Source organism: Myxocyprinus asiaticus, chromosome 24 (assembly GCF_019703515.2).
Source record: "Myxocyprinus asiaticus isolate MX2 ecotype Aquarium Trade chromosome 24, UBuf_Myxa_2, whole genome shotgun sequence".
Taxonomy (NCBI): Eukaryota; Metazoa; Chordata; class Actinopteri; order Cypriniformes; family Catostomidae; genus Myxocyprinus; species Myxocyprinus asiaticus.
This window is the reverse complement of record NC_059367.1, coordinates 37,467,704-37,495,159: the sequence shown is the minus strand read 5'-3', so window position 1 is coordinate 37,495,159 and position 27,456 is coordinate 37,467,704. Positions and strand designations below refer to the sequence as shown.

General features: G+C 36.9%; 1 protein-coding gene across 1 annotated transcript in view; it reads right to left on the bottom strand.

Moving 5' to 3' along the window:
* Positions 1-9,242: 9,242 nt before the first annotated feature.
* LOC127415460 (leucine-rich repeat LGI family member 3-like) overlaps positions 9,243-27,456 on the bottom strand; it is an 18,723-nt gene continuing 509 nt past the window's right edge. Inside the window, exons 2-9 of the mRNA XM_051654219.1 lie at positions 23,750-23,821; positions 19,963-20,034; positions 18,830-18,901; positions 17,330-17,401; positions 17,082-17,251; positions 14,716-14,880; positions 11,686-11,776; positions 9,243-11,465 (exon numbers count right to left, since the gene is read on the bottom strand). Coding sequence (XP_051510179.1) covers positions 10,736-11,465; positions 11,686-11,776; positions 14,716-14,880; positions 17,082-17,251; positions 17,330-17,401; positions 18,830-18,901; positions 19,963-20,034; positions 23,750-23,821 — 1,444 coding nt within the window. The 3' untranslated portion in view covers positions 9,243-10,735. The remainder of the gene's footprint in view (positions 11,466-11,685; positions 11,777-14,715; positions 14,881-17,081; positions 17,252-17,329; positions 17,402-18,829; positions 18,902-19,962; positions 20,035-23,749; positions 23,822-27,456) is intronic.

The following is a 27,456-nucleotide window of genomic DNA, read 5'->3' as shown; positions in this document are numbered from 1 at the left end:
GATCACTCGTCTTTTCACACTCGGGGTTTGGAAATAAACGTTTGCAGGGTAAACTTCGACAGTGGTGAATGGGAGTGAATGGGAGATAACAGCAAATATTATTTTCACTTACCCATTTGCTCCAAGAGCAAAAGAATATATCCACAAAAACAAAATAGTGAGAAGTGGATTAAGACAGTCAGATGGGAGAAGATGCCAAATTTACTGTCACTGTCTCAGCAGCTGTAATAGAAACCCCCTTGCAGCTGTGGTAATTCGTGTGTATCAACCTCACTCTCCTGACCTCAAGAGGTGCACTAGTGACTGACACTACAGGCTGTAGCCTTTAGCCTCCTTGTTAGTGCACCCGCCTCCCATGCCAGAGACCCCAGTTTGAGTCCCTTATGGAGCGGGTAGAACAGGAGTGTCACAATGGTGCCGTGACCCGGATGGGAGTGAGGTTTAGGGGGGTGAGTGTAACGGTGGCCAGCTGATAGATAGCTGTGCAATGTGTATAAACCTCACTCTCCTGATCTCAAGAGGTGCACTAGCCCCTGATGCTAGAGGCTTTAGCCTCCTTGTTAGCAAACCTGCCTCCCATGCCGGAGACACCGGTACAAGTCCCGTACGAAGCGGGTCGAACAGGAGCATCACAAAAGTATAATGTTATGAACTTACACTCAATATTTAAAAAAATTATCATATAAAAAGTTTGCTAGATTTACACTGCTAAATAAGGCAGAAACGCGTCATCACAGTCTGTAAAAAAGGTCTATAGATAGGGGTAAATATAAATCAATTTCATGCTTTTAAGAGCCCTTCAAAAACAATCCATCACCGGATGGCGATGTGCTATAATGCAATTAAATAATTAAATTTTTTTTTTATTTTGTCATAAAACACGGCTACCTTTGAATGGCTGTCTATGGAGAAACATGCTTTTTGCCATCGGGTGGTGTAGTTCCAGCATCTATCAACAGGTGCTAACAGGGACTTGCTAACTAGCAAATTCCTGACCCCCTGGCTCCAGTTAGGGCTTAAACGATTAGTGGACGTTATCGACAACGCTGACAATAAAAAATTGTCGACAGAAATTTTCGATGTTGAATAGTCGTTTGATCTCATTTAACGTAACATGAGATCATATGAAACTCTAATGATGACATGCAAGAGAAGCCCAGCAGTTCACGCCTGACTGAAGAATTACAGAATTACACAGCTCACAGTCCAGATGCACTCTAAACTTTCACAGATTCAGGTGATGTAGATCGCAAATTATGATGGAATGGTAATGAAAAAATACAGAATAAGTAAATACAGAAGCACTCTCGTTGTGGAATAAGTGGAGCTGGAGCTGCCGCTCTGCTGAAGCAAAACTTGCGTGCCGAGCGTCTTTAAAGGAAACACCCCGGCGTTACATCTTAAATGCAGTTATATTTAATGCGTTATAGCTTTATTAAAGTTCAAATAATATGGAAGCAGATCATGTAAATAACTACAAACTCCGAAACTTGCATTTCTCTGCGCCAGCAGCGCCTCTTCTATGAGTTGTGTGACATCCCTCGAGCTCGCACGCTTAATGCAGCTAGATTATAACGTGATTGCTCGCGACTTATTGAATCATAATATATGTGTCACTGTGCATTTCTTATGGTGAAGAAAATTGGAGTTAGAGAGAGTTTTTTTTTTTTTGTGAGTTAAAGAAAGATTGAAGTGAACAGAAAGGTGAGAGAGAGTAGTCTTCACCCCATTATACACTGAAACAAAATACATTCTTGATTTGTTTTGTTTTGGCTTCCAATGCTTCCAATATAAATATCTAAAACTCCTTTAAAACAACATTTACTTTAGCAGATATACTGCAGAAGAAAAAATTGTTATCTGAGAATGTTGAATATAAAATTAAAAATACAAATATTTAAAAATATCAAAAGTCTGTAAGTCTAAATATCTTATATGTTGCTTCTCAAGTAAATGTATCTTGTTTTAAGGATTTTTAGACAATTTTAAATGGAAAACAAGACAAAAACTCTTGATGACAATAGGATTTTTGCAGTGAATTTCTTTACTGAATTAAACTTAATAAAAAAGTATTTTTTACCCTAATTCAGTGAATGTCATTTAGAGGTGTTTTTAAAAGATGATTTTGTCCTCTTTATTGTTAGTAAGCATGTTTAATACAACCTTTTAAGTCGGGGCACAAGCTGAATAATCGGTTAAGAGCTAATGATTAATCTTTGCAATAATCACAGAATAGTCAAATAATTGTACTAATAATTGTTAGATTAATTGATTATCAAAATAATTGATAGTTGCAGCACTAGTTCCAGTGCCCTTCCCTTTGCCAACTTCAGGAAGTCAGCCACAACCATCTGTGGCCCTGGCCTGTGGACCACCTTAAATTTGAAGGGATGAAGTGCCAGGTACCAACGAGTGATCCACGCATTGGTATCCTTCATGCGGTGGAGCCACTGAAGCAGGGTGTGATCCGAGTGAAGGATGAAGACCCGCCCCTGCAGGTAGTAGCGGAGGGTTAGGACCGCCCCTGACCGCTGCCCCACCACTACCAAGAGATGTTCTGGGATTATTTGGGTGAAACATCTATGATGGTTGGCTCTCGGCTGATGATCGCGCAGCTGGACTGAACTGAAGGCACTGGCCGAGGTGCGGCACGCAATAATGATACACTCAATTAAATAATATTTTTTTCACACTTTTTGCATTATTTGGTCAAATTGATTGAAAAGTCTTTGATTTCTTCACAAATCAAATGTCCCATATTTCATATCAAGCATTCTCCTCACTGAGACACTTGTCTCCTTTATAAACAGGAGCCTACACTTAGTTTTGATAACTGTGGGACAGTCGTAATTTTAGAAAAATGGGTATACAGTAAATCACAAATTCACACAATACATATTAAAGTGGTTTATGTTTATTTCACTTTTTGTTTAAGATCATCATTGAACACAATAAATCTTACATCAGTAGTGATAGTTCGAGATCTTGGCTACCTAAAACAAAATTAATGAACATATTCTGACATCTATATCTATAGAGCTTTGCTGGTAATAAAAAATAATTAATCTCATGATTTTGTTGCTAATGCGATTAATCTCAATGTATTTATATGCTGAATTAAATTACATTATTTATATAGGCTATGTAAATAGACCCTATAAAGCCTAAATAATTATGATAAATAATATATAGTTATAAACAAATACATATACATTTATTTATTTATTAATTAATTCAAGGGGAGTACCAGAACTGATTTTTGTTATTATTTTTTTTATTTTTTTATTTGAGCACTGGTTCAAAGATGAAATATCAATATAAAGTAGTTGGATTGCTGATATCTCCCATAATTTTCAACTTCCGACAGTACAACAGAAAATGTAAAGCAGGAATGTTGACATGAAAACCATCATGCCATAAATGAATGAATGAATAAATAAATAGACAAATAACAGACAAACAAATAAAGCATTAATTAAACCACCAAGTTATTAGCTTAATAGTATTTTTATTATTACATGTTGTTGTTATTGTAGTACTTGTGTATTTTTATTATATGCCTCAATCTCACAAAAAAAAAAAAAAAAAACGTTTGTGGCCTACCAATGCAGCACTGAAAAAAAGAAAAATCCCATTGTTTTTACAAAAAACAAAAACTGGCAGCTGTGGTTACCAGAATAATTATGTTACAAAAAACAAAAATAAAATAATAATAATAAAAAACAAACAAACAGTAAAAATGTAAACAACCTGTAAATTGTACAGTTTAAAACTGTTGTTTTTACAGTGCAGTACCGTCGTTTATATTATTAAATTATAAACTTAATATATTAACCTGAAACTGTAAAAATCTGCTTTTTACTTTATAAGGTATTGCTAATCACCGTAGTAATTACAGAAAGGCACATGTTGACATAAGTTCATCAATAGAGACCCTTCCTGGAGCAATGACCAGAAAAATTTAGAGACAGAGCTCAGTATCACTCACACAAACACAAAACACCGTCAGGGTAACACATGTGAAATTAAAATAATGTAGTAAACATTAAATAAACTACATCAAGTATAACAAAGAACACCCCAATGTACATAACTGATATTAAAAATAAGAAGAAACAACTATTCCCATAAAATTTAATGAAATGAAGTGGGTCATAGGAATTCTGGGAACAGCCGATTACTTTCTTTTTTACTGTAATTTTACCAATAATTGACCATAAAAAGTACATGTACTCTCTTGTTAAACATAATATACATTTTTACCATTAATTATACAGGAAAATCATACTTTTTACATCTAAATTTTAATTTTTTACAACATTTTACTGTAAAACTACATTTTTTTTTTTTTTCTTTTTTCTCCCCAATTTGGAATATCCAATTCCCAATGCTCTCTAAGTCCTCATGGTGGCGTAGTGACTCACCTCAATCTGAGTGGTGGAGGACGAATCTCAGTTGCCTCCGCATCTGAGACCGTCAATCTGCGCATTTTATCACATGGCTTGTTGAGCGCGTTACCGCCGAGACATAGCGCATGTGGAGGCCCATGCCATTCTCTGTGGCATCCACGCACAACTCACCACACGCTCCACCGAGAGCAAGAACCACACATTATAGCGACCACGAGGAGGTTATCCCATGTGACTCTACCCTCCCTAGCAACTGGAACAATTTGGTTGCTTAGGAGACCTGGCTGGAGTCATTCAGCGCTCCTGGATTCAAACTCGGGACTCCAGGGGTGGTAGTCAGCGTCAATACTCGCTGAGCTACCCAGGACCCCCATGTTTTGTCTTTTCAAATATATATACACAATTTTTACGTATATTTTACAGCAACTACGGTTAACCAATTTATTTATTTATTTATTTTTACTGCAGCATTTTTACAGTCTTTTACCGTAAAATTACAGACATTTTTTACAGTGAGGTCATTAAAACTGCAATATCTTAGAACTAATTTTACATTATTGTTATTATTATACCCATGAAACATAAATTGACACATCATTTAAACATCTTAAATGACACTATTTTTAGCATAATTTCTTGCAAATAATTAGAAAATAGACATTATTAATGTGTGATAGCTTCAGGACTAATCACTAAATTATTTCTGTTTATTGTTATAAAGAAAAAAAAACAATTTAAACTAAATAGAAATATTAGAATTTTCCTACAAGGTAATACGTTTCCACACATTTTTAAGTTAAGTCAACTAATGACATTTTACAGTAAATTAACATTTAATACCTTGTATGATAATTTTACCATTCCTGTCAAATGAATTTTTGTTAACTTCACAAAGCTTGCTTTTTCATAATGCAACGCGATAGTGCGTGTGAACAACATAAAAATAAAGCAAAAAGCGCTTTTTTAAGATGGTAATTTGAGTTCAATAGTGATCTTGTCGCCTTATTTACTTGAAAGATTATTTTAGCAGGCGTTTAGGCACTTGTTGCCAAGAGCTGTCCTTCATGACGCAAAAGATTCTAAGAGAAGAATTCTGACGTCATAGTACAGTAAGGGCTGGTTCGCTGGTTTTTGCTCTAAGTTCTTCTGGGACTCATTGTATGCAAGCAGCTCTTATAGCTCAGATGGATAGAATAAGCGGAATACACCATCCTCATCCACCGTCTACATTACAGGACATAAACAAGAAGAGGTGGACACGTCCGGTTACGAATATGGTTAGTCTATGTATACTCGGAAGGCAAACTATATGCATTCATAAGACAGTATGGCAGCTTTAATCAGTGCTAGTATTCCGTACCGTGGGATGCATCCGAAAACGTAGGCAGCTGACTTGCTGCCTAATCATTTAACGGCTTAACCGACAGCGTTTTTGAATGAATGGAACCCTTAAGGAAACTGATCTCAGAACAGCTCGAAAAGCATCTTATTTTCATCCTACCTCTGTATACAGCCTCCGAAGGCAGCATTATCCAGTTTTCGGGCTTAGTCATGGTGCCCTATGCGAGATCAAACATGAGCCTTCTCACTCTATTGCACAATAAATAAAGAAATGTAATAAAAAAAAAAAGTACAGAAAAATGACGTCGCGACTAACTTACAGTATCTATACATTGAAGCTATTAAAGGAAGAAAATGTTTTTAATAATGTAGCTAACTTTCAAAATATAGGCCTATTATTAAATTCCACTATAAATCGACTATAGCCTATATTTTACAGAATTATGGCAACATTATAACGAACTAATAATTTGATAAAACAGCCTACTGAATTGAACGAATTTATTTACAGCTAATACAACTAATAAACCACTTTTATATATATATATATATATATATATATATATATATATATATATATATATATATATATATATATAAAGAAGACTCAGTGACTTCTACGATTGGGCTAAGTGAATTGGTGAATCGTTCATTTTAACTGGTTCATTTACACAAACTGTCCAAACACTCAGATTCACGAAAATGAATTGAACTTCCCATGTGGCTGGGTCCGAATCCTGCCTTGTTGCCTCGCTGACCTTTTAGTCAGTGAATTACAGCACTGACAGCATTGCGTACGAAGGTACCTCCGCAAACTGGTTTCCGACAGGCTTCCGAGACAGCACTACATGGCATCATTGCTAGAATACCAGCATTCATTCAGTCCAACCGAACCACCAACGACTATTAATCTAGAACAAAATCAAGAGAGTTTTGGCGATAACCAAGCATACACTCACTGAGCACTTTATTAGGAACACTATGGTCCTAATAAAGTGGCCGACGTGGTCTTCTGCTGTTGTAGCCCATCCGCCTCAAGGTTCGACGTGTTGTATATTCTGAGATGCTTTTCTGCTTACTACAATTGTACAGAGTGGTTATCAGAGTTACTGTAGCATTTCTGTCAGAAAGAACCAGTCTGGTCATTCTCCGGTGACCTCTCTCATCAACAAGACATTTCCATCCGCAGAACTGCCGCACATTGGATGGTTTTTTGTTTTTGGCACCATTCTGAGTAAACTCTAGAGACTCAGAATAATAAAAGGTACTAAATAAAAGGTGATAAGCGTTTAACGTCGTAATGAAAAATACCACTAAAACATGCACACTGGATGAGTGTGGATGAGGAATCAGGTCGTCCGATTACATTGCCGGATTAAACGGCAACTGGGTGTGTGGTGCGGGGGATCCAGCACATGAGGTATGATGGTACTTCTGGTAACTAGTAAGCGTAACAACAACGCTGTTTCTGACCATTCTGACGCCCTAGGCGAGATAGTGGTGTATTAGAGACTTGCGTGACTTCTTGTTATTGGCACTCCCGTTAGCCTGAGTGATCTCATCATTGGTGCTGGTGGTAAGTGTTGTGTGTCATCCACCTTGTAAATGTGACGCCAATGTTCACTGTGGTTTTCCTCCGTTCTTTGTCTCTGCCTTTTAGCAAGTCTTCGAATTTTGGATTTAACACCTGTAGGCGAAGCTAAATTTATTTTCCTCTCCCAGCTGAACAGCTAGTTCAAGTAGCCATTCCCCATAATCACGCTATAGGTTGCGCTAGAAAGGGATGGGTGGAGCTGAGCAGGTCACTCAAAATATAAACATCAATGTTTTGATAGTGCCTGGTAAGCTCAGTGTTTATACTTTTGGGTGAGGTAAACACACGAATGGCTTACTTATAGTTGTCAATGAACAATAAACTGGGATAGTAGAATGTATTTTGACATAAAAAAATGTTACATACATCACATTTAAGGAAAGAAACAAAATTAAGCCTACATGTGACAGTTTTAGAAATCACACACAACAGGGCAAGACAGTTTTAATGACAATGTAGATGCATTAACTACGTTTTTAAGTTTTTAAAAGCAACATTTAATTAAATAATCTCGTCAGTCTGTGGCAATCCAATGTAAAACAGCAATTCATTATGTGTGCTTGCATGACCTTTAATAAGAAATATCTTCTGTATTGTCACAAAGTCCACACAAAACTGTCTTTAATGTTACGTGATGATGCGGTCAAAACGGCCTATATGCAACCAAGAGTATCACCACCTAATTTATTACCATTTTGAGCACTGGCTTAAATGTTATATACAAGATGGTACTGAACCCTTTTTCTCCCTCTCTTAGGTGGTCCCCATCTGGCCATTGGCACCTGATGGTCATGTCCCCAACTCTGTAATTAGAGGCTTGGGGCAAAGCAAAGACAAAACAATCAAACCACAGTTGCCTCAGGTCAAGCCTGATTATTTTTTAAGGAGGAAGAAGAATGATGAAAATTGCTTGATACATCATACAGAAGATGCATCTCTGATTTTTCACCAGACATATGCTTCTGGCATATGGGAGCAAACAACCGAAGGCAATCTTCAAGAATCTAACCCTCAGAGCCAGTTTCTCAAGGAGAGTGCATCTTCTGAAGAGGAGACAAATATAAAGGAGGATGGCAGCTTGGAGCATCTTCAAGAAGTTGTTCCTAAGAGGAAGTGCTTGCGACACAACAGTAATTCTTCTGGGGGGAAGAAAAAGAAAAAGAAAAAGGCAGAAGATAAAAAAGGCAACTTGGGACAACATCTTCCAGAAGCTGTGCCTCAGAGGCAACGGTTGCTCCAGAAGAATGGTTCCTCCATAGAGAACACCAAGCAAAATGAGGAAGTTGTGCCACATACCCATCGTTTGCGGCAAAATAATTATTCTTCCGGAGGGAAGCCAAAGGAAAAAGAAGAAGATAAGAATGCCAATACGAGGCTTCCAGAAGTTGTGCTGCAGACCAATCACTTGCGACAGGAGAGTTCTTCTGGAGAAAGGCGAAAGAAAGAGGAAGATAAAAATAATACTATACCTCATCTTCCTGAAATTGTGCGTCAGAGCCAAGAGTTGATCCAGAAGGAGGAGGAAGATATTGGCTTCAATCATCTTCCAAAAGTGCCTCAGCGCCAAAAGAATTCTTTCTCCTTAATGAAACTAAAATCAACAGAAGTGTCCCCTTCAAGGCTGTGTGGCAGAAGGCCTGATTCTTTACTTTTCTACATTTACAAGAAATCAAAGGAAGAACAAACATCTTCTGCCTTTGGTTCAACTGCCCAAAAACAGCAGAAGCAGAACAGTCAGGCCAATTCGGTTAAGCTGCCTCCCATAAAGACAAAGTAGAACCTAGCCAGAAAATATTCATTTCATAAAACAACAACAACAACAACAACAACAACAAAAAAAACAACTGCATGGTTCAGATTGTGGGACAAATTAACTCCTGTGCAAAATAAAACAGATTTTTCAACTTTATTTCCATGGTTACCATAGTTGTTTATTGCAGTACATGCTGATGACAGCAGAGTGTTTACAAATAGCTACCAATTTGTAATTCAAAATATTGTTTTCCAACTACAATGATCCAGCGTTTTCAGAGAATAATCTGTGCATAGATAAAGCCTTAAAGCTAAAGCCTTATTTCTTTAACAGTCTGGCTCAACTGGTAAAAGCAAATGTACATGCTGTTTTTATTGAAAACACATACTATTCTACAAGTATTAGCTGATGTATTCACTTTATGCTTATACATGAATCATGGTGTAACATCTGTCAAAAAATAGAATTTCACTTTTTTATATTAAACAGCTAAACAATGTACAACCTATTGGAGTGAGACATTGCAATACACATGGCAAATGTTTACCTTTGGAGGTCCAATGTGTGAATGATGGATTTGGTCACTGTTACAGTAAGTAATGGCTCTAATGTGAACTAATGTGTCAGTGAGGATAATTAGTGATGACAGAATTAATTAATGTGTGCAAGCAGAAATGTAGGACCTTTGCAATCCTTGGCATTTATACATTTACAGCCTAAAAAGAAAATTCTGGGTTCATGCATGTTGAGCTCAATCGACAGCATTTGTGGCATAATGCTGATTACCACAAAAAAAATAAAAATAAAAAATAAAAAAATATTTCAACTCATCCCTCCTTTTCTTTAAAAGAAAAGCAAAAATCAAGGTTACAGTAAGGCACTTACAATGGAAGTGAATGAGGCCAATTTTTGGAGGATTTAAAGGCAAAAATGTGAAGCTTATAATTGTATAAATTCACATAGATGAATTCTTCTTTTAAAACTTGTGTATAATTTAAGTAAATTAATTTTTACATTTTTTTTTAGGGTTTACAGCATTATGTCATAATTTGATACCACTTTACACAGAAAAGGTTAGTAAGCAATTTTATCACACTAAAATTATATTAACACGCATATTGTTTACTTCTTGTGGCTATATTTTTGAAACTGAGCATTTTAACATTTACAGATTGGCCCCATTCACTTCCATTGTAAGTGCATCACTGTAAGCCAGATTTGTGTTTTTTTTTTTTTTTTAAAGAGGGATGAGTCGATTTTTATTTGTATTTATTTTTTTATTACATTTTTTTGTGGTAATCAAAATTATGCCTGAAATGCTGTCAATTGAGCTTAACTTGTTTTGAACCCGCAATATTCCATTAAGGGCCGTTCACACCGGAGGCGTTTTTGTGTCCATCTGAACCTTTTCCACTGTCTTTTTTATATATAAATATGCATTAGACGGATGTCATTGACCAGTCTGCCGAATCCAGCTGTTTTTTTTAAGAGTATCACGCAGGAGCGCCCAGTCAAGTAAAGCGTGTCTTAAGACTCCTGTGTTTTATTTTATGCGTGCCGCTGTGTCTAGCTTTTGTAACACAAGAACGTGTTCGGTCTGAATGGCCCGTTAGACCCCAGTTCAACATCTCCAGCAGCCTACTTTGCACTGAGGTCCACAACTAGATGCTGGTATGCCATAGTTTTTCCTTTAAAACTTGCCGCTAATAGAATATCCTTGTTGTCGACAGAGACTAGGCTAAAGCCTCGAGGTGCTAGCACGTTCAGTTCCTGGAAAGGCTGGAACCTCTGTGTGAGGTCGTCCCACAGATAAATCCGAGAGAACGAATAATCGCTCCCCAGCAGAATGTACTGCCTCACTCCAACGCTGAATGGATACACAGCCATAGACCCACGTGACGGTAGGGTTTGAATCTCTACAAACCGTTGGTTGTCCCAGCGCAGGATCTTTGAGTCTCCTATAAAGCGTGTGAGGCAGAGATATAGCACTTTTTTTACCCAGAAGTGCTTCACCATCTGCACGTCACCTGAATCAGTGATCTGGGAATGGTAGACAAATTGCAGTTGGCTGCGGTTCCACTGATACACAACCGGGGGCTGCGAGGAGCTAGAGAGTATGAGGCGAGGTTTGCCATCTACCTCTAAGAAGTCAATATGAGTGTCCCGGTGCCAGGGATGGAGAGACTGGTGTGAGTAGAAGCCGTTATTGTTCCAGCGATACAAGCTGGTTGAACCAGCTTTGGAGCTGTCGACTACAGCGAAATACCAGTCTCCTTCGATCTGGAAAGTCTCAATGAAGTTGGGTTTGCGGACACGGGTGGAGTCAATGTCCTGGATTTTGACGAATCGCAATGGGCCCTCCTCCCATCTGACAACAACAACATTATCAGTTGTCATAATAATATTGATATGAAAATAAATAATTTATAAATTCTGAGGTATTAGAATCAATTACTAATAATAAACAATGACCAGAAAATATATTTCTCTAGAGCTACATTATGATGGTAAACATTAAATATATTCAGACAATATATGAGTGTCCACAATAGAGTCTATAATATAAACAAAAGTGTAAATAGACATACTTGTAGATATGGGATCCTCCAAAGAGTTGGGCCACAACCATGTAAAGATCGTTGTTGATAACCACAGATTTACAATAGACAGCAGAACGAGCTAAAATGCAGATAACACATATGAATTTCGAGACATCTTGAGTGGTAATTACAATAATTTTGAGTAGTAGGGGAGACCTGGTAAGTTGTCACAGGGGTTATATATCTCATTAACCCTCCTATGGTATTGTAAAATGGCAACTCCCTTTGGTATTCGCGGTCATTTTTGACCAGAAGTGTCAGATGTGTAACCCTTTTTTTTATGATGATAATGATACCGTTTCTTCTTCCTTGAAATAAGAACAATACAATTTTATGCTATTTTGATGTTATTTACATAAATTTCCAAAAGAAATTTACAATTTCTAAATTGTACAATTAATTTGCATATACAAATAACAAAATATTTGAATTTTTATTTATTTATTTATTTATTTATTTTTTATTCAGAACCTACACTTATATAAATTGAAACATGAAGAAAATATGAGAATGTGACATAAATTGTAGGCAAATTTCTGCCATCTGGTGAACAAGATATAACTAACATGACTTGAAAACCATGTCATGCCAGTAACAGCCAGTAGATGGCTGTAGCCACCTACTGTGTAGTCTGATGGCTTGTTGTAAACTTATTTTATATTTTATCACAAGATATGCATTTGGATATATATTTAGACATTATCAAACTATTATTTGTCAAAGTTTAGCATTTTTAAATTTATTTGAAGTGTCAGTTTTTGCAGTTAATGTCATTATGCTTGCAATCACACCTAACCATGGTGTTACAAAGAGAGGACACAGAATAAGCATTTTTCTACCAATATTTCAAACATAAAAATGTAATAACTCAAAGTAAATGCATAATAATGTCAAGTGTGTCAGATTGCTATCATCAGCTGGAAAACAACAGATGACTTTTAATGCCAAAAATGACCAAAAGATGGGTGTAGCACTCCACTTATTGATGCCCTCATTCTGTGTGTGTGTGTGTGTGTGTGTGTGTGTGGGCAGGTTTAAGTGGTTTATGAGGACTTTTTTTTAGGTTACAAACTGGTAATTACAAGGGTATTATGCTATAAATGTGGTTTATGAGGACATTTCTAGTGTCCCCATAATTCAAATCGCTTAAAAAACATACTAAACGATGTTTTATTGAAAATTTAAAAATGCAGAATGTTTTTTGTGAGGGTTAGGTTTAGGGTTAGGGTTAGGGGATAGAATCTATAGTTTGTACAGTATAAAAACATTATGTCTATGGAGAGTCCTCATAATGATAGCTGCACCAACATGTGTGTGTGTGTGTGTGTGTGTGTGTGTGTGTGTGTGTGTGTGTGTGTGTGCGCGTGTGTCTGTGTTCTGCATTGCGAGTGTGTTATAGTCTCACCAGTTCATTTGTGTGTGTTTGTGTGAGAGTGGGTGTGTATGTTTTGCATTGAGGATGTTTTAGAGTCTCACCCTGTAATTTATGTCTGTTATTTTCTGTATTGTAGCTGATTTATTGATTGTATTTGACAGATAAAAAAGTGCTCTGTTTTTTGGTCTTTCCCATTAATGTTCAATGGTCAGTCAATTTTGACCACGAATACCAAAGATATAACTTTTTTTTACGACCATTTAATACTTATCGAATCAAGCCCAATTATTATTATTATTATTATTTTAAATGTTTAGATTGCAAATGGAGGAAAAGTCACCAAGTCTTGTATTGAAACCATTTTTATTAAATGAGGAAAATGTATTTAGGTAAAAAATATCTAAATACCATAGGAGGGTTAACTAAAAGGTTTTGAGTCAAAAGTTCACAAATGTGTGTTTTTCTTTAGTGGTGGATTTGTATGTTGGTTTCAAACATCTAGCTTAAAACACTAATTAAATTAGATGGCATGCATCAGCTAAGGGTCAACTATATGGTGAAGGTAGATTATTTTAAAATTTTTTAAATTACTTTTTACATTTTGGTTAAAGACCTATAATACTCTGTTTAATGCAGGCATACATTAAAGGAGAGGTGTAGATTTTGTTTTTGTGAACATTGTCCCATAATGTTCACATTAAACCTTCACCACCAGTTTAATGGAAGGTTTCATTTGACGTTCACTGTTAGCGTATGGTACATGACATTAATGCCACACTCCCTTCAGAGTTCTCTTCAAGGCTCTTTGGAGTGAGTAGGGCATAGGGATGCTTACTTTTGATTCTCCGTATAGCTATATAACTGTAAAATAAGGTATGTAAATTCCCTCATAGCTTATAGCTTATCACAAACAGTGAGACATGGAAATGTACAATCACTTCCATTTCACTGGCACCAAACACTATTATTACACCACCAAAAATTATGTTTAGGACTGTCGATTTAACGTGTAAACTTAGTGTTATTAATATATATAAAAATAGCACGTTAAAAAATTTACAACATTAATCATTAAATAGTAAATTCCAAAATAACATTAATTATTTTCTATCGCAGAAATTCAATCTTGAAGTACATGTAACTTCGAGTTTTACGAGCCATATAGGAAGAGGGCAGCTGGGGGTCAGCGCGCCTCAAGAAACCAAAGTCTTTGAGACACAAAGTGTCTACTTTAAATTTGACACAAAACCAGTGAGATGTTCCAAAAGTGTTGGTGTGATTCATATGTTCATAGACCAACAAACAAAAATATCACAAAATGGATTTATCTCAATTATAAAATGGATTGCTGTCAAAAGTAGGCTCATGTTCAGTAATATCGGAATAAAAACAAACAATATATTTACTTCTAAAGCCACTTTTTGTGGTATCTAATCAATAATTTACTCATCTGCCACAATAACGCAATATATATGGCCTATATACTGTCTATATCATTATAAGTTATCATTATTAATTTGATTAATTAATCAGCATGTAATTAATTTGATTAAAGTCCACCGACTTGGTTGTACTGGTTTTTATCTAATAAAACAAGTAAGCAATAAAAAAATCTAATTACAGCTCTGTAGTTCTTGACTTACATGTGATGTTGTAATGTGTCTTGAAAAGCATGTTCACATGATCCCAAATAAACACGGTGCAGACTCCAGTGTTGGGCTGAGCAAAAACCACATACTGGTCATCGTTATACTCGTATGACTCCACAGACAGAGACTGGAAGGAGTATGTCTCATATACTGCAAAATCTGGATTAATAAAAGGTTTCATATCAGAGTAAATGCAATGATTTGAGGAAGAGTATTATTCCAGCGAACAATGTGACAAAGCTCTGCAAATGAGTAGTTAACATATAACATGTCCATTAACGTTTTTTATTCAACATCATGATTTTAGGTTACAATGTACAGTGCCCCCCAAAAGAATCTGGATACTTTTAAAAACATTTAAACCAAACTTAAAAGGTTTGAATTTAATTGCATTTCATAACAAAATATTACACCAAGTGGTATGTGTAACGAATTATGCTAGGCCTTTTTTTCAATTGCTTTTAGCAAACTGATCTCAAGGTGATTTTTAGTGGATGCATGAAGTCAGTTCCCCTCAAGGTAACAGGTGTCCTAGCATAGTAACCACAGGTGGTTTTATTTATTTTTTGCTAAAAAATATTTGTGCTGTTTACAGTATAGTAAGGCAAACTGGTTAGATATTTTGTTAAATAATGCAGACATGCAAAGACATTAATAAACATTTTTGCCATCACTATTTTAAATGGCCAAGCTTGAGAAAAATGAATTTTTAAACATTCAAAAATTCCACAAGAATTAAGATATATACAGTGGAAAGAAAAAGTATGTGAACCCTTTGGAATTAGCTGGTTTTCTGCATGAATTGGTCAACAAATGTGATCTCATCTTCATCAAAGTCACAAATATAGACAAAACACAATGTTAAGCTAACAACACACAAACAATTATAATCTTTCATGTTTTTTAAACATATCCCGTTAAACATTCACAGTGCTGTGGAAAAATATTTAATTATTTAATGGATTTAATTACTGGTCAATCCTCCTTTGCCACCAATAACCTCAACCAAGCGTTTCCAGTGGCTGCGGATTAGACCTGCGCAATGTTCAGAAGGAATTTTGGACAATTCTTCCTTACAGAACTGCTTCAGCTCAGCCATATTCTTAGGATGTCTAGTGTGAACGGCTCTCTTGACGTCATTTCAGAGCATCTCTATTGGGTTAAGATCTGACTGGGCCACTCCAAAAGGTGGATTTTTTTTTTTTTTTTTGAAGCCATTCTGTAGTGGATTTACTTCTATGTTTAGGGTCATTGTCCTGCTGCATCACCCAGCTTCTACTGATCTTCAGCTGGCGCACAGCCACCCTGACATTATCCTGTAGGATATCTTGATAAACTTGGGAATTAATTTTTCCCTCAATGATGGCAAGTGGTCCAGGCCCTAAAGCAACAAAGCAGCCGCAAATCATGATGCTGCCTCCACCGTACTTCACTGTTGGGATGATGTTTTCATGTTGGTATGCTGTGCCCTTTTTTTACGCAATACGTAGTACTGCGTGTTCTTCCCAACCAATTGAACCTTCGTTTCATCAGTTCACAAAACATTTTCCCAATAGTGTTGTGTAGTGTCAAGGTGATCTTTGGCAAACTTCAGGCATGCAGCAATGTTTTTGTTGGAAAGTAGCAGCTTCTTTTGTGGTGTCCTGCCATGGACACCATGCATGTTTAATGTTTTCAGTATAGTAGATTCATGAACAGAGATGTTAACCAGATCCAATGATTCCTTCAAGTCTTTAGCTGGTTCTTTTTACCTCATTGAGCATTCTGCGGTGTACCCTTTGAGTCATATTGTCTGGACGGCCACTTCTAGGGAGAGTAGCCACAGTACTAAATCATCTCCATTTATAGACAGTTTGTCTAACTGTGGACAGATGAATATCTAAGCTCTTCAAGATAACTTTGTAACCCTTTCCAGTTTTAAGAAAAGCAACAATTCTTGATCGTAGGTCTTCTGAGATCTCTTTTTTGTGAAGCATGGTCCACAACATTATTCAATATGTACAATAACAATACAATAATTTGTGTGTTATTAGTTCAAACAGATTTTGTTTGTTCATTATTGTAACCAGATTTTAAGACAAATGTATACATAAATGCAGGTAATTCCAAAGAGTTCACATACTCTGTCTTGTCACTGTATTCATCTATTTAAAAATTTTGAATAATCTTGTTTAAAAAAGTTTTAAATGAAATTGAGCATGCCACACAGCAGGACACAGTTGAAACTCCTTGAAAATGTCAACTTGCCAAATATCAATTATCTTTACATAAACAGAGGTAAAATTTCATAACAGTTTCAGATAGCTTTTAGATTTAGCTGATCTTAAATATTATGCACTAGATCGACTAATTGAGCTTACCTGCACTGATGCAGTTGAAGTCACGCGGGGTGAGGTCATGGATGCGTCGGCCCTGGAACTCAAAAGGACTGGCGCAGTATATGGCTGGAACTGAGGTGTTGATCTTCTCCATCCAGTCAACCAACCATTTGATCTTACAGTCACAACGGAACGAGTTCCCTCGTAGATCTCTGGAAAGAGTGAAGAGAGAAATACCATGAAAAGATATACAAAATGTTCCCCTGTTGAAAGAACGAAAGAGTACATACAGGTCTGTGAGGATGTCTAGGTGTTTGAAGAGATCTCTGGGAAGAACCTGTAGATTGTTGTTGGAAAGAGATCTGACACAGGGAGAGATAAGAGAGGAGAAAATGTAAATCAGAGAGGCATATCGTCATCTATTTATTGTGATGGACTTAATGTTAACCTAATAATGTGCTTCACATGGGAACATTTAAATTAACTGGTTTGATTCAAGTAAAAATATATTTTTTAACATCACTGAATCAACCAGTATAAATTAGTTTACCACAACAAAACAATTTTTAAGGGTTAGATCAAATAGCTCATTAAAGGGATAGTTCACCCAAAAATGAAAATTCTCTCATCATTTACTCACCCTCATGTCATTTCAGGTGTGTATGACTTTCTTTCCTCTGCTGAACACAAACAAAGATTTTAAGAAGAAAATCTCAGCTCTGTATGTCCTCACAATGCAAGTGAATGGGTACCGAAATTTGAAGCTCCAAAAAGCACATAAAGGCAGCGTCAGTGTAATCAATAAGACTCCAGTGATTAAATCTATTTCTTAAGATGCGATATGATAGATGTGGGTGAGAAATAGATCAACATGTAAGTCATTTTTTATTATCAATCTCCGCTTTCACTTTCAAATTCTTCTTCTTTTGTTTGTGGTGATTCACATTCTTTGTGCATATCGCCACCTACTGGGCAGGGAGGAGAATTTATAGCATAAAAGACAAACATATTGAACTGTTTCTCACCCACACCTATCATATTGCTTCTGGAAATATGGATGTAACCAATGGAGTCTTATGGTTTACTTTTATGCTGCCTTTATATGCTTTTTGGACCTTCAACGTTCTGGCCACCATTCATTTGCTTTGTATGGACCTACAGAGCTGAAATATTCTTCTAAAAACCTTTGTTTGTGTTCAGCAGAAGAAAGAAAGCCATACACATCTGAGATGGCATGAGTGTGAGTAAATGATGAGAGAATTTTCATTTTTGGGTGAACTATCCCTTTAAGGAAACAATTGCAAGTTACCAAATTTTATGGATGTTACCAATATAAAAGTTAAATCATTTGTGTTGTGACTAAAAACCCTATATTGATTGACAACTACTCTAAATGATAGTTATTATTTAGAACAAAAGAAAAATGCAGTATAACCCAATCACAATTCAGGGTTGGAGCTATCCATTTTTTAAACAGCATTAATCAATTTTGGTTAATGCTAATTTTTACATATACTAAAACTGTTTTAACATTTAAAGTAGTATATGTTAACATTTGTTTATTAATGTATTTTTAACATGAACTAACTGTGATCAATAGTATATTTATAAATAAACAATAACCAAGATAAATAAATGTTTTTAGTTCATGATGCCTAATGCATCAACTAATGTTAATGTATAGAATCTTATTGTAAAGTTCTATTGTACAAATTACACACTGACTAAGTTGGGCACTTTTTCCAGTGTTACATAATTAGTGTAAGCCAGATGGGAGAGTCAATACGTACAGATGAGTCAGGGATTTTAGTCCTCTGAACGTATGTTTGGACAAGGTTTGGATGTCATTGTTCTCAATAAATCTGTAAAAAGAAGGGCCAGAAAGAAAAATTAAAGAATAAGAATGTGGGAATTAAATGAATAATTTAAGGCTTGCAAACTAATTCAACCAACTACCCATTTGACAGACAGCCACATAATGAAATACTTGTAGATAATACAGTCAGGTAAAGTCATTAAAAAGATTTACGAGTGGAGCGAGATAAAATATTAGGACAGAGTATTGATCAAGTGGCATCTTCTTTCCCTCCATTTCTATTGTAATAAACAGTAAGGATGGGGCGGCATGCTGTCCGCCCGCTCGCTCCCTGATGGATTCATGTGTCACAGCATTGAGGAAGGCAATTAATGCCTGCCTGCCTCTGCAAACCCTGCTGCATTTGTCTTGTTAAAGCTTTTAGCTTAATGACACTGATGTGGTGGGAGTTTTCATTAATGCTAAAAGCTTTCTGTAATTGCAGGTCCTTCCCCTTCGCTCTCTTTTATCCCATTCACTCTTTTTCTGCAGTCACTGCATTGGCTGTGCTTTAATCTGGAAGACAACGCTACCTGAATCTTAAGAAGGATTAAAAGGAAACAGCACAGCCTGCATAAAGATGAGAGATACAGGCACACACACACCCAAAGTCACACTGACCAAAGCATTTATTCAAAGCGTTCCTCTCTGAATCATTAAAATTTTCATTCAAACTAACTATAAAGTCAAGAAATTGTTTGACTGAATGATCAATATGGCAACATGACATTTCAATAATGTGTTAAGGAATGTCGTATTTGGCATCTGTTTTATTTATAGGAAATGATGTAATGAAAATACATAATATTTTAATTTGGCACATCCTCATTTGTTGATTCAGCATCACTTGTGCTAGTATCCAGCAATCGAAAAATGCAAAGTACAGTATATAAAGTGTATAAATTCTCATTAAAATACTCATTAATACATTTTTTTTTTTTTTAATAAAGGGGAACAATTCTGAGTGCCCCTTATAAGAAGTTTTTACATTTGGTCCCACCAGTGGTGAATATGTGGTCATTTGTGCATGTATCCATCCATTTTAGAGCAACAAGAAAACAGACTTACAGGTACTGCAGGTGTCCAAGACCAGCAAATGCATTATCAGATATCAGAGAGAATGTGTTTGAGTTCAACAGCCTGTGCCAAAAGGAAAGAGAGACAAAGATAGAGAGAGAGATTAGAGATAGTTTAACTTTAATCAAAAGTTTCATTGAGGTATGTCAAAAAATGTATCTTACATTTTAGACCCAATGTCAGTGAAGGGAATGATTAATACCTCAGAGCTGTATTTACAAACAGTGGCTCCAAAAGAAATGTGGATATTAAAATCACACTTAAAAATCTTTGAATGTCATTTAATCAAATAACAAAACTATTTTTTTTCAAAACTAACTTCTCTTTTCTGAGCCATTTATACAATGGCTTTTAAGCAACTGGTCCCACTGTGATTTTTAGTAGATGAAAAAGTCAATTCACCTCCAGGTTTACACAGTAGTCCTAGCAGAGTAACCACAGCTGTAGCCAGGGCCATGGGAAGATCGTTTAAGTTAGGTGGGTCCTGCCGGCTCCTGTCGGTCAACTGTGGGCCCAGCCACCGGCCTCTGTCTTTGCCACTATTCACTAGGATGTGCCCGTCCTCGCCACAGTTCGCCAGAAGGCACCTGTCCTCACCGCAGTTTGTCAAGAGGTGCCCTTCCTCGCAGCTGTTCGCCAGGAGGTGCCAGGAGGGGTCCAAGCCCGATACAGATCCTCAGAAGGGGTCTGAGGCCACTGCAGCTCTCAAGGAGGAGTGCGAGTCCACTGCAGCTCCCCAGTTGGCCACCAACAACTCCCCCTTTTGCGAGCAGCCACTGAGTCTGACCAGTCCCCTGTGGCGGCCGACATTGATCCTGCCCAGTCCCCTTCGGCCGCTGACCCATTCCAGTCCCCTTTGGCCGCCAACCCTGTCCAGTTCACTTCGGCCATTGCAGACCCTGTCCAGTCCTCTGTGGCCGCCGGTGATCCGGTCCAATCCCCTTCTGCCGAAGGCCGAAGCAGACCCTGTCCTTTCTAGCACTCCAGTGGCCAACTAGTCCCTTCCCCTGTGACCGGCGACCCAGTCATCTCCCCAGCAGCTGCAGCCGTTCCTGACCTCTCTGCAGCTGCCACTGTTCCTGGCCTCTCTGTGGCCACCGCTCCTGACCTCACCGCAGCGATGCCGCCGCTACTGACCTCACCCCAATGGCCGCCGCCGAGTTTTCATCCCTGACCTGGAGCCAGCTTCCCTGCCGCTGGACCCCACCCCCTCTCTTAAACTGTCCTCTGGGGTTTCCCATCCATCCCTCCCCTGGTCTGTTCCACCAGCTCCACCATGGCCTCCTGGGCCATCCTGGATTCTGGGCCCTTCACCAGCTCCGCTTTGGTGTCCTGGCCCACATTGGCTCCCAGTTCCTCAGCCAGCTCCACCTTGGTTCCCAGGTCCACTTTGGTCTCCAGTTCCATCCTGGTCTCCCGGTTCACCCTAGTCTCCTGTTCCTCCACCGGTTCCCTCATGGTCTCCTGCTTTATTGGTGCCATCCCCCTGGTTTCCCCCACCCTCCCTCCCTTGGTCTGTTCCTCCTGTGCCACCTTGCTTGGCCTCGTCAGCTTCCCCTTTGAAGATCTGATCTGATTTTGACGCCAAGAGGGATCCATCAAGTGAGAAGCACTGTCACAATCCTGTTTGGACTGCTTCTCCTTTTCTGTCTGTTTTGGTGGGTTTGTATTTGGTTTTGTGTGTGAGCACTTGGCTTTGTGTTTGTTTGTGTCAGCCATGTGCTCCCTTCTCTCCTCCTCCTTGTATCCCCAGGCCACACCTCCTTGTCTGGTCCTTGTTTAATTCACTGTCATCACCTGTTTTCCCTCAATATACAGTATTGTTCCTTTTACCTTTTGTGTTTGTCAGATCGTTTTTTGATTTCTCTAATCATGTTCAGTCTATTCCTGTCCTGCCTCGGTCAGTATTGTCACTTTCTGTGCCTTGTTGGTTTTCTTGGATTTGTTGTTTTGTTGTATTAAATTCTCCTGCATTAGGTTCCTCATTCATGTTTCCTGACACTTTTGGGTATGGTATTTCAGCACTAAAACCTGCATCTTATTCAGTAACCACCCACAATCTAATTTAAGCTGACGCAATCAGCACTGAAATAGCGCTGCGTCTTCAGTATTTAAATTAAGTCATTGTCATTACTTTCTGCACAAACACACCTCCTTCTCTATAAACTAGACTCATTATGGATTGCACTCCATTTACAAAACTCCATGCTATTTACCCAATGCAATAAACATTGCGCTATTACCGCCAGAGGAAAGCAGGCGGTAAATGTAATTTTATTTAAAAGAGACATTTGTGTACATTTTCTATCGATCATGGCCTCAATAATTCATGAAATAGTGATCAAATTATGGCGAAAAGCATTATAACCTGGCATATATCCAGATGTGTGGTGTAGTCAAGAGTACTTTTGGCATGTTAAAGAAATTATACAGGTGTCTGGATGATCACAGTTGTTGCGAGGTGATATCTGATTTGCTGTGAGCTACAAGGCGATCGTCTCTGTTCCGTGACTACTACTGGGTCCATGAATAACATATAATGTGTGAGGAAGGGCAGCTGGTGGAGTTTCTGTTACCCTTTAAGATAAGATGGTGCCCCCTTAGGGAGTTGGTGCTCTATGCATACTGCGTAATATGTGTATAGGGAGCATTGCACTGCTTGTGCATATCAGGCAAAAGTTGCCTTTTACTAGCTTTACATGGTCATGTTCAGTGTGATCGGATAAAGCTCCCATTTAACCACGCAAAATGGTAAAAAAAAATGGCACTTATATTACTTACGTAGTTGTAAGCGGATAGTGAAATCTCATTAACATTAACACCTTCATTGTCTGTGAATTCGTCCCTGACCACCTATAAATGTGATTTCAGTGATCTGATCACAATGTGTCTTGGGTGCATTTGCTTTCAATATGGTTAATGCTATCCAAATAAGTTCCAATCACTGAAAACACCTTAATGCCAGTGTACTTTAACATTTATCTCGAGCAATGCCTTGCCCCATAGACTTATATTGTAAATGCATAACTGTAAATGCTATTTTTGTTTGCAATAATTAACAACATGTCACAGATTTTTTTTTTCAACTGGACATTCCTTCAACATTTTGCTGCAAAAAGCTCACCAAATGTTCAAATTATGAAGTAGTGTACAAAAGTATGATTTGTTGAAGAACCACGTTCAGTAGATCACAAGCATTTAGAAGCAGCATTGCCCAAAAGATCCCCATGTAAAACAAGTATCACTTCCATATTTGGAAATATAAACCCACAAAGAATGTCTGTGGCTGAAAACACATCTTGCTTAATGGTCAGCAACAGTCTCAGACACACTCAGGGTAATGGTACTACACACACAGAGATAGCCAAGCAGACCATTTCTGCTTCATGACATCTGATTGCGATATTCAAATTATTGTAGCAAGGAACAGAACAAGCTGTGAGGGTTTTCTTGGTAACAGTGAACATGTACTATATATGATTATGAAAACAAAGTAAGATTTTTAATACAGACATCCTTATACTGTATGCTATATATATATATAGTCAGTGATTCACTGACTAAAGAATTGGCATGCTGTCATTTGAAAACAAACTTCTCTCTGTCTCTCTCTCATGCACTGGGAGGACAGACAGTTCATTGTTGTGTGCATGTGGGCAGTCTGTAAATGGGGGTTCTGTCACTGATACACATCACAATACACACTGCTCTGGCATACACAAACCTTTAAACACGTATATACATAGTAAAGATAAAGATTATTTGGTGAAGTACTTACAGGAACTGCAATAGGTGCATATGGGAAAAGGCTCCCTCAGGGATCTCTGTGAAGGCAGCGTTCACCATAGTCCTGACGCAACAGAAGAAACCACCATTATAATCATTCATCATTCATCTCCATCTAGGGCCATAGCCACCACAGACAAGCCCCCCTTCCAATATTCAGATTAGTGGACAGCTGAAATTAATGTTTCAATGGTTGTTTCAAAAATTATTATTTTTGGTCCCCCCACTCCTGACATCTGTATGGTTACATTCTCATCACCACAAATATAGCTGTTGTGACTGTTATCATAAAAGCTAATAAAATCAAGAAATCCCAAGTCATAAACTCCTAAAATCTTAAAAACTAATTTTAGAAGACAGCATGGGTCTCTAAAACCTTGCCTGGAGTGAGCATTTAGACACAAAACTACAGTAGATTTGTATATTTTCTTCAGAAAATGAGTGGCACTTGACCATGCAAAACTTGCCTGATTGCTTGAAAAAGTAATAGCATACCTTTCCTCATCAAGCTGCACTGAAAAAATGTTAACCTTAAATGTGCTTTATTTAACATTGCTTAATCAACCTAAATACATTAGGTTACACCAACAAAAGTTTTAGGGTTATTTCAGGTAGAAATAGCTTCTTATGGTAACAATTGTAGGTTACCACTTTTCCCAGTGTGGCAAGCACCACTTATGAAAAATTCAGGACAGCACCACTATGCTTATCAAAGACATCCAACTTAATCAGATTGCGTTATTGAAGAAAACGCTTGTATTATAATACTTTAACCCTATAATGCTGTATGTATTAAATATGATACACAATGTTTGACAGCTCCTGTTTCACTCTCTATTCAAGCTTATGAGCCAAACAACCTATGGTATGTACTGTAAGTTCCACATGGCAACATCTAGTGGTTATTTGTGAAAAGCAAAGTGATTTCAATGTTTCAATCAATCTATTTAAAATGCCGGCGGACTTATGCGAAAAGTGACTCTTATGTTGGGATAAACGACAGCTTATTTTAATGAAGTAAAAGTGACAGTAATAATTATATTGTTACTGATATTTTAAAATGAGTGTTTGCTGAAAATAACTTGGTTAAAATTTTGTATATTATTTTATTGAAAACCCCCCTTTGAAATCCATGTTTCAAATATGATACAACAGGCTTTTGAAGCATATCTTTCAGTCACCATTACATTCCATTCATGCCCACAAAGAAATAAAAAAATAAAAATTAATAAATATCAGAGCTTTGAAATTTCTGACATATATATTTTATAAGATATATTTAAAGTGTGAACTAATATTTCTGTGTATTTTCATATATGCAGCCCGCTTTGTCATTATAAATATCTCATTATTTTACATTACAAGCTATTATGATGTCATCTTACCATAAGTTCCTGAGACCCAGTGAAAAAAGTTTTACAATTTCCCATTTTTAAATGTCAATATAATGTTTGGTGCATAAAATATATATGATAAAAATTGTTTATTGAAAACAGAATATTTTATTCATATTGTATTTGATGTGCTGAATTGAACTGTGATACATTTCAATCCATATTTATAGATCAAGGAGAGGAAGTTGTCATGGCAAAACTCTCAAACATTTAGTATCCCTGAAAAGCCCAGGGAGTCCTCTGATAATACCCCAAGATTTACCACTGTAGCATGTATGGACTAAGAAAAGCTAAAATAACAAATGTCCTACACAAAAATGAATTGCTGGGTCTCAGGAGGATAATGACATTTAAAGCCAATATATCAAATATGATACATAAAAAATATTTTATGATTTCTTTTTATAGTTTTTTAATGGTAATAAAAACAGTTTAATGTAAAAAAAATTATACTTTTCTGACAATTCTTTCATATATCAGGGTTAAATATAAAACTTTGTTTGTTAACACCTCATGAGGAATTTGTACATTTTAGTACATTAACATCTTTGACTATACAGTGCTGCAACACTCAACATAGAGAAAAAAATTATTTACGTATCTCTCCGTAAACACAGGTGTTCAGAAACCTCACATGGTAATTGAGATCATTTGACTCTTTCTGAAAATGACTTGTCTTTTGGGCAGCTCAATCAGTATTTTATGAAATACTATGACATTTTCCCAAATGAACTTATTATACAAACAAGGCATTTGACAAAGGAGTCCAGATCTTGACACAGTTGTGGAATCAGATTTATGGTGTTTGTGGTTATGTTCTCACAGAGAGAGTCTGAGGTTAGTGACTGTATGTGGTGAGGTTTCTGTGGTTGTGTGGTCTGAAGTAAGCTGGCTTCACCCCAGGATAAAAAGGGAAAGCCGCATATAGACTGATCAGCAAAGCTGATTTTATCTGTCAATCTAAATAAGCAAGAAAGGAAGTAAAAGACAAATTGAGGTGGCAAGAGACAGGCTAACACCTGCGAGGTCTTGAATGCTTCATGACAGAACATATTCGTTACTGTTTGTGATGCTTTAAAGGCTGAAATCCCCCATCAGATCTCTAACTCATGACAACAGGATTTATGAAGATCAGTGCAGAAATTTTAACCAAGGTTATCACAATACTGAAAGCATCATATAGGACAGCAAATCAGAGTTATTTTAGTTTAGAGTTTTTTTATTTAGTTGTCTTTTTCTAAAAAAAAATATATATATATATATATTATTTGTCCTTTCCATTTAGTGATGTTTTCATAGTTCTCCATGCATGACATGCATTGTTACAGCTTAGTTTTCATTTTTAGTACATGTTTATTTAGTTCTTGTTTCAGTTTTGGTATTTTAGGGCTGGCTAAGTTAATACAATGGCATGTTTAATGATCTATCTATCTGTCTATCTGTCTATCCATCTATCTATCTATCTATCTATCTATCTATCTATCTGTCTGTCTGTCTGTCTGTCTGTCTGTCTGTCGATCTATCCACTGGAAGTTGACACTTGCACCTATTGTTTACCTATTTTTAAGCTTTACCAGTGTACCATCAATTACTTTCAGTTGACATTATTTACACTAAGGCATAACACAAACGCTTCAAGGGGCAAGCAGATTCACCACAACCAAAAGAAAAATAATAATCATAAAATTAAGCTTTTTTAGACTTTACATTCAGACTTCATCAACACTGGGACTGCATTTTAATGACAAAAACCTTGTTATGTCACCAGTAAAATCCTAAAGGAATGCTGTCATAAGTCACTTGACAGGTGATATCATGGATGACTCAATTGTCTCCTGGCCATAAAGCATTTACTCTAGACAGTAAATTCAACAGTAAACTGCAGTAAAATTTGTTTATGAGCAAGTAAATGAGTGCAGAATGTATAGGAAACAGTCATTTTTATAATAACAAATAGTCTCTATTATGAATTTAAAGAGTAAATGACAAAAGAAATAGGCAGACATGATATATGACACAAGTAAATAAAGTTAAATGGAGAGTTCACCCAAAAATGAAAGCTGTCATCATTTCATGTTGTAAAACTGTATAAATGTTGTGTTATCCAGTATCTAAGTCTTTGTCACCATCCATTCTCACTGAATCCTTTTTCTATTTAATGAATAAGTGAATAATGATTGAGGCTGTCCTTTTGCCTAGCATCTCAATTTGTGTTTGACAGACTAATAAAGTCATACATAATTGGAACGGCATGAGGTTGTGTAAATGACAACAACATTTTCATAAATGGGTGAACTATTGCTTT